The sequence below is a fragment of the Scyliorhinus torazame genome, chromosome 8 (genome assembly GCF_047496885.1).
Source record: "Scyliorhinus torazame isolate Kashiwa2021f chromosome 8, sScyTor2.1, whole genome shotgun sequence".
NCBI classification, from domain to species: domain Eukaryota; kingdom Metazoa; phylum Chordata; class Chondrichthyes; order Carcharhiniformes; family Scyliorhinidae; genus Scyliorhinus; species Scyliorhinus torazame.
This window is the reverse complement of record NC_092714.1, coordinates 258,003,146-258,010,915: the sequence shown is the minus strand read 5'-3', so window position 1 is coordinate 258,010,915 and position 7,770 is coordinate 258,003,146. Positions and strand designations below refer to the sequence as shown.

Genomic DNA, 7,770 nt, shown 5'->3' with positions numbered 1-7,770 from the left:
CACTGCGCCAACATCCAAGGAATTCCCTCCTGACAGCAACGTGGGTGTACCTACAACACACGGACTGCAGCAGGTTAAGAAGGCAGCTCACTATCACGTTCTCAAGGGCAATACATTCTGGTCTAGCCAGCAAAGCCCACATCCCACAAAGGAATATTAAAAAATAACTCTCATATTTGTAATTACCTTGACAACTGATAAAGCGTTTCTTGGTTTGCAATTTGCTGTTTTAGCAATCCTGAATTTATTTTTGACTACTTTCCCTCAGACATGTCCTCTTTCGCACAGAGCAATATGCAGAATGAAAGGGATGGGAAAGGCAGAAGACATCAAATTAAGAATCAAGAATAAAGGACCACTTTTAATCCACCTATCAGTAGCCGCAACAAGTGATTTTAAAATATTGAACTCAAAAATATCACAGAATTTTATTTTGTTACATATTTTGACAAAGCCTTTGAAAGTAAAAATTAGGAAAAAAGTCAAATATTTTAATTAAAATAAAATATTTTCGCTATCCAACCATGGATCTCTTTCTCCCCCTCTGTCGAACTTCATCAAGTTTCTTTATCACAGGAGCTGACTTTTTAGAAGCGGTAGAGTAGCTCTTTAGGACGATTTTGAACACATTTTCTGTGTTGGGGTGACTGCTCAGGAAAGCCTTTTCCAAAACATAAAGGTCGACTCCTTTATCCTCTGGCAAAGCGGAGGTGAAACTCAGGCCAAAGTCTATCAGCACCAAACTCAACTCCTCCTCAGGCTGCCGTATCATCATGTTTGAGGTAGTGAGGTCTCCGTGGACAACATCCTCATCATGCATTTTCGCCAGGATCTGACCAATTCTTTCTGCCAAGGCAAATAGCTTTGCTGTGTCTGTTGCAGACTTCTGTTTGGAGGCTATATAGTCACGGACAGCTATAGCCCCAACTAAATCTTCAAGGTAGATGCAATTTGCATTGTAGTCCACAAAATACACCACAGGGGTTGCAATACCTAGAAATAAAAAGAAGAAAAATGACTTTCTACATATTTTGCTTTAACTTGGTCGATTTTCTTCTTCCTCATCTCAAGGAAGGTTGGACTCCTGCTGGAATATGTTTTGAGAGCTTTCAGTCACTTCTCTGCTACTGTGTCCAAGTACTAAAGTGCGTTTATTTAAGTTAACGTATCTGTCAAAACAAAGTCTAAGCATCTGCCCATTAAAATCGACTATATCGGTTTCTAGATTCTGGATCTAGACTGGAGACACAGGCTGAGATTTTCTGCCATGATGTTGCTCGACCCGTGATTTTCTTCCCATTATAAATGAATGGGTGGAAAATTATTTCATTCAACACCACAACAGAGACTACACTTCAAAAAATACATAATGCTTTGGCTGTAAAGCACTTTAGTGTACCCTGTGACTTTGAATGATATATATAAATATATTATATACGCAAGTCTTTCTTTATTTCCGTATATCCGATTGCACTCATCCAATCTCCAGAACTCCCAAGGCCAAAAACGTGAATCCCAATTTCTCAATGTTTACTTGAGAGAAATAAGCACTGTACTGAACATGGAACAAAGTGTTGAGAGAAAAGATAATCCTTAAAGTATGGCATTTTGTAATGGAAAGAACTGCTGAAAGTCTAAAATTAATCAGTTTCCATCTGAAGCGTTAACCACTGGTTTCCTTTGAGATGTTGATGGTTTTCCGTCATTTTATTCGGGATAAAACTCCCCCGTAATCCGCACTCACCAGCTTTCCTGCACCTGAGGATAGAACGTACTTCCTGAGTCGTCCTGCGATGTGTGAGCTTCTTGTCCAGAGCAGCGTGTCGATAGGATTTGGGAAATCTCTCCTTCACAATGGTTGGCTTCCCAAGGAAATGACCCCTGTAGATTTTGGCTTCGGCACCTTGTTTGACCATCTGGAAATGCTGAAGGAAGTCTTGGACTCGCAGCCGCCCGAGTGTTTCTGGGTCACCCTGCTGCGGAGTTTCTGCCATCACAGTGTGGGAAGCTCAAAGGAAAGTCTGCAATTAAAAGTCAGAACGCAGGAAAACGGTGAAGCAAAGCTACAACAGAAGGTGCTGCAGTGCTTGCTCTTTCACGCAGACATGGGGAGAATGTGCAAACTCCACATGGACAATGACCCGGGGCAGGGATCAAACCCAGGTCCTCGGCACCGCGAGGCAGCAGTGCTAACCACTGCCCCACCGTGCCGCTCCACAACCTCAAGATTCATGGGTAACATTCCAATACGTTACCCAGTTGTGAGGCTAGTGAGCTAGCCTTTATGACCATTAGAAAGAATTGCACAAGCACAACCCTGTTCTCGCCCATTAGTACACACTAATCCAATTTCAACAAATCAGGGGAACAATCAGAAGCTCTTTGCTTTCATAAGGGTTCCTCTAACCTAACATTGAAGTGAAGTGTTCAACGCTAAATGTCAATTTGGCCAAACATAGCTGACTTGAGCACAGGCCATGGATTAAACGGTGCATTTACGGTCCACACCACACAGCGCAAGTTACCAACTGAGCCATCAGCAAAGACTATCCCTTTGATTGGAGAAAGCGATGGGAAATTCTGATATTTATTTACAGAGCCTGGGAAGAGATGCATTACTTTTGTTAGATGTTGCAATTCAGCATTATTGAAATTAATATATTGGTAAGCAAATCAAAAATAGCTGCCAAAAGATGGTGCAGCCTGATTTTTTAAATACAAAGTATTTTAATCCTTGATTTTTGCCTCCTTCCCCTTGTAGAATCTTACAAATCAGAAGGAGGCATTCAGCCCACTGTTCTTGGGTTGACTCTTTGAAAGAACTGTCCAATTTAGTCCCAGCTTTCTCCCTACAATTCTGTTCAAAGTCTCGATCAGGAAGCATGTTTCTGATTATATCAATCCTCTTTGTGAACAGCTTCCCTCCAAATTCTCTCTGCCAATTATTTTAAATCATCTGTTACCGACCTTCCTGAGAGAGGGAACATTTTCTCCCTCTTTGCTCTTATCAAAACACCTCAATTTTCAAAGCCTCGACTAGAACTCCCTGTAACCTTTGTGGCTCTAAGGGGAGTAACCGCACTCTCAACATCACTGTGAGTCAGGAGATTTGCGGAGACCCCAGAGGCAGGGCTTTTAAGGGAACAACAGAGGCTACAGGCGGCGTTTGGCTTGTTAACTACAGGGAAGGCGGTGGAGCAGCTGAGGAAGGCGAGGGGGGCGATACAGGAGTATGGAGAGAAGGCCTGCAGGGATGCCCCCTCTCCCCACTGCTGTTTGCTCTGGCCATAGAGCCGCTGGCAATTGCGCTGAGAGCCTCAAGGGACTGGGTGGGGCTGGTTCAGGGAGGGATGGAACACAGTCTCGCTATACGCAGATGACCTGCTCCTATATGTTTCTGACCCACTGGAGGGGATGGGAGAAATTGAGGATTCTGGTGGAATTTGGCCGGTTTTCGGGTAATAAATTAAACATGGGGAAAAGTGAAATGTTCGCGATCCAGGCAAGGGGGCAGGCGAGGCGACTGGGGAGTTGCCGTTTAGGGTGGTAGGGGGAAGCTTTTGGGATCTTTGCATCCAGGTGGCACGGGAATGGGAACGGCTACATAAGCTAAATTTGACCCGACTGGTGGACCAAATGAAGGGCGACTTCTGAAGGTGCGACATGCTCCCGCTATCACTGGCGGGGAGGGTACAGATGGTGAAAATGACGATCCTCCCGAGATTCCTGTTTGTTTTTCGGTGCCTCTCCATCTTTATTCCACAAGCCTTTTTTTAAGCAGGTTAACAAGGTGATCTCTGGCTTTGTCTGGGCGGGCAAGGAGTAAAAAAAGGGGATGTTGGAGCGTAGCCGGGGTAGGGCGGGATGGCGCTGCCGAACTTTAGCAATTACTATTGGGTGGCAAATATAGCCATGATTAGGAACTGGGTGGTTGGAGGGGGTCGATGTGGGAGTGAGTATAGGCGGCATCATGTAAGGGCACGAGTTTGGGGCATTGGTAACGGCGCCTCTGTTGTTCCCGCCGACATGGTACTCCACCAGCCCCGTGGTGGTGGTGGTCCTGAGGGTCTTGGGGCAATGGAGGACATGTGGGAGCAGAGGGATCATCAGTTTGGTCTTCAATCAGCAATAATCATCGGTTTGCCCCGGGGAGGCTGGATGGAGGGTTTCGAAAATGGCAAAGAGCAGGGATCGAGAGGATGGGAGATACTTTCATAGAGGGGAGCTTTTCCAGCCTGAGGGAGTTGGAGGAGAAATTTGAATTGACGGGAGGGAATGAGTTTAGGTACCTGGAGGCGCGGAAATTCCTACGCAGACAGGTCTCAACCTTTCCGCTCCTGCCACCAAGGGGGATACAGGACAGGGTCGTTTCCAGAGTATGGGTGGGAGAGGGGAGGGTTTTGGACATCCATAAAGAACTCATGAGGTCAGAGGAAACGCAGACCGAGGAGCTGAAACACAAATGGGAAGAGGAGTTAGGAGGAGAGATAGAGGATGGTCTCTGGGCGGATGCGTTTAGAGTCAATGCATCCACATCATGCGCCAGGCTCAGCCTGATACAATTTAAGGTCATTCACCGGGCACACATGATAGTGACCCGGATGAGCAGGTTCTTTGGGATAGAAGACAGGTGCGCAAAGTGTGGGGGAGGACTAGCAAACCATGTTCATATGTTCTGGGCATGCCCGAAGCTTAGGGGATTCTGGCAGGGGTTTGCAGATGTCATGTCCAAGGTGTTAAAAACAAGGGTGGCACAGAGTCCAGAGGTGGCGATTTCCGGAGTGTCGGAAGATCCGGGAGTCCAGGAGGAGAAAGAGGCAGACGTTCTGGCCTTTGCCTCCCTGGTAGCCCGGAGACAGATACTATTAGCTTGGAGGGACCCAAAGCCCCCGAAGTCAGAGACCTGGCTCACTGACATGGCTAGATTTCTCTGTCTGGAGAAAATCAAGTTTGCCCTGAGAGGGTTAATGTCAGGGTTCGTCCGGAGGTGGCAGACGTTCCTCGACTTCTTTGGGGAAAATTAACTGTCAGCAGAGGGAGGGGTGTGGTTTAGTTTAGATTAGTGTGTAAGAAAGGTGGGACCTGTGAGGGAGGGAGACGGCCTTTCTACTATGTTTATATTTGTATGTACACTGTTCCTTCTGTTATTGTTACAAATTCACAAATACCTCAATAAAATGTTTTATTAAAAAAAATAACTAAGTCTCTCATTCCTGGTATCATTATGCCCTTCCGCTCCACTTTCCCTTTACCCCCACCTCATCTCCACTCAAATCCCCTCCCTCAACCTATATCCTTCACCCCCATTGACCCAGCTTCTCAAACCTCCCAACCCCTTGTCACCACTCCCCCCTTCTACTCCACCCCCTGCAATTTTTGCTTGTCCCATTCAAAAGAACTAGAAGCTGGAGTAGGCCAGCAGGGCACGGCATGCCTTTACTGTCCCTCCCCGACCATCTTCTTCCCCTCATACACCCCACTCCCCCTCTTGTGCCCTCCTCCCCCGCTCTCACCTCCTGTGCCCCCAACCATCCATCCATCCTGGGCCCTGCACCCACTCCCCACCTGTGCACTCCCCCACTCTCCTCTCCTCTCCCCTCCCCTCCCTGCTCTCCTCTCCCAGGCCCTCCCCCGCTCCCCCTCCTCTGCCCTCCCCCTCACCTCCTCTGCCCCCCCTCCCCTCCTCATCTGTGCCCCCCCACTCCCCTCCCCACATGTGCCCCCCCACTCCCCTCCCCACCTGTGCCCCCACACCCCTCCCACATGCGCCCCCCCACACCCCTCCCGTGCCCCCCCACACCCCTCCCCTCCTGTGCCCCCCCACACCCCTCCCCCACCTGTGCCCCCCCACTCCCCTCCTGTACCCCCCCCACTCCCATCCCCCCCTCCTGTGCCCCCTCCACTCCCATCCCCCCACTCCCCTCCTGTGCCCCCCCCACTCCCATCCCCCCCTCCTGTGCCCCCTCCACTCCCATCCCCCCACTCCCCTCCTGTGCCCCCCCACTCCCATCCCCCCCTCCTGTGCCCCCTCCACTCCCATCCCCCCACTCCCCTCCTGTGCCCCCCCACTCCCCTCCTGTGCCCCCCCCCGCTCCCCTCCTGTGCCCGCCCCCCCCGCTCCCCTCCTGTGCCCCTCCTTGGCCCCCACCGCTCCCCTCGGCCCCCCACCGCTCCCCTCCTCGCCCTCCCCCACTCCCCTCCTGTGCCGCCCCCCCCACTCCCCTCCTGTGGCCGCCCCCCCCACTCCCCTCCTGTGCCGCCCCCCCCACTCCCCTCCTGTGCCGCCCCCCCCCCACTCCCGTCCTGTGCCGCCCCCCCCCACTCCCCTCCTGTGCCGCCCCCCCCACTCCCCTCCTGAGCCGCCCCCCCCCACTCCCATCCTGTGCCGCCCCCCCACTCCCCTCCTGTGCCGTCCCCCCCACTCCCCTCCTGTGCCGCCCCCCCCACTCCCCTCCTGTGCCGCCCCCCCACTCCCCTCCTCACTCCCCTCCTCTGCTGCCCCTCCTGTGTCGCCCCTCCTCACTCCCCTCCTGTGTCGCCCCTCCTCACTCCCCTCCTGTGTCGCCCCTCCTCACTTCCCTCCAGTGCCGCCCCCCCACTCCCCACCAGTGCCGCCCCCCCCACTCCCCTCCAGTGCCGCCCCCCCCACTCCCCTCCAGTGCCGCCCCCCCCACTCCCCTCCAGTGCCGCCCCCCCCACTCCCCTCCAGTGCCGCCCCCCCCACTCCCCTCCAGTGCCGCCCCCCCCACTCCCCTCCAGTGCCGCCCCCCCCACTCCCCTCCTGTGCCGCCCCCCCCACCCCACCCCCCTCCTGTGCCGCCCCCCCACCCCACCCCCCTCCTGTGCCGCCCCCCCACCCCACCCCCCTCCTGTGCCGCCCCCCCCACCCCACTCCCCTCCTGTGCCGCCCCCCCCACCCCACTCCCCTCCTGTGCCGCCCCCCCCACCCCACTCCCCTCCTGTGCCGCCCCCCCAACCCCACTCCCCTCCTGTGCCGCCCCCCCAACCCCACTCCCCTCCTGTGCCGCCCCCCCAACCCCACTCCCCTCCTGTGCCGCCCCCCCACCCCACTCCCCTCCTGTGCCGCCCCCCCACCCCACTCCCCTCCTGTGCCGCCCCCCCAACCCCACTCCCCTCCTGTGCCGCCCCCCCACCCCACTCCCCTCCTGTGCCGCCCCCCCACCCCACTCCCCTCCTGTGCCGCCCCCCCAACCCCACTCCCCTCCTGTGCCGCCCCCCCAACCCCACTCCCCTCCTGTGCCGCCCCCCCAACCCCACTCCCCTCCTGTGCCGCCCCCCCAACCCCACTCCCCTCCTGTGCCGCCCCCCCACCCCACTCCCCTCCTGTGCCGCCCCCCCAACCCCACTCCCCTCCTGTGCCGCCCCCCCAACCCCACTCCCCTCCTGTGCCGCCCCCCCAACCCCACTCCCCTCCTGTGCCGCCCCCCCAACCCCACTCCCCTCCTGTGCCGCCCCCCCACCCCACTCCCCTCCTGTGCCGCCCCCCCAACCCCACTCCCCTCCTGTGCCGCCCCCCCCCCCACCCCACTCCCCTCCTGTGCTACGCCTGCCCCTCACCGCGAGCCTCTGGCTCCGGCCCTTTCCCCTCCCTCAGCCTCACCTTATCCTGGCTATTCGGCGCCAATTTATTCCAAAGGAAAACTTTCCCGGCGACGGGGAGTGAAAGGTCAGCCGCTGATTCTGCACATACTGCCTTGTGCGCACGGGGAAGATCCCGAGGCGGTCCTCCAGTATCCCGACACCCACCAC

The 7,770-nt window shown here is 54.9% G+C and overlaps 1 protein-coding gene across 2 annotated transcripts; it reads right to left on the bottom strand.

The window, feature by feature from the left end:
• Positions 1 to 334: 334 nt before the first annotated feature.
• Positions 335 to 7,770, bottom strand: tp53rk (TP53 regulating kinase). Of its 2 annotated transcripts, none has more exons than XM_072515161.1 (3): positions 7,622 to 7,770; positions 1,745 to 2,021; positions 335 to 993 (listed from the first exon to the last, which is right to left on the bottom strand). In XM_072515161.1, exons 2-3 carry the CDS (start codon positions 1,992 to 1,994, stop codon positions 515 to 517), a joined length of 729 nt encoding a protein of 242 aa, XP_072371262.1. In that variant the 5' UTR covers positions 1,995 to 2,021; positions 7,622 to 7,770; the 3' UTR covers positions 335 to 514. The 2 variants fall into 2 exon arrangements, with proteins under 2 accessions (XP_072371262.1, XP_072371263.1); XM_072515162.1 differs by lacking the exon at positions 7,622 to 7,770 and adding an exon at positions 4,290 to 4,309.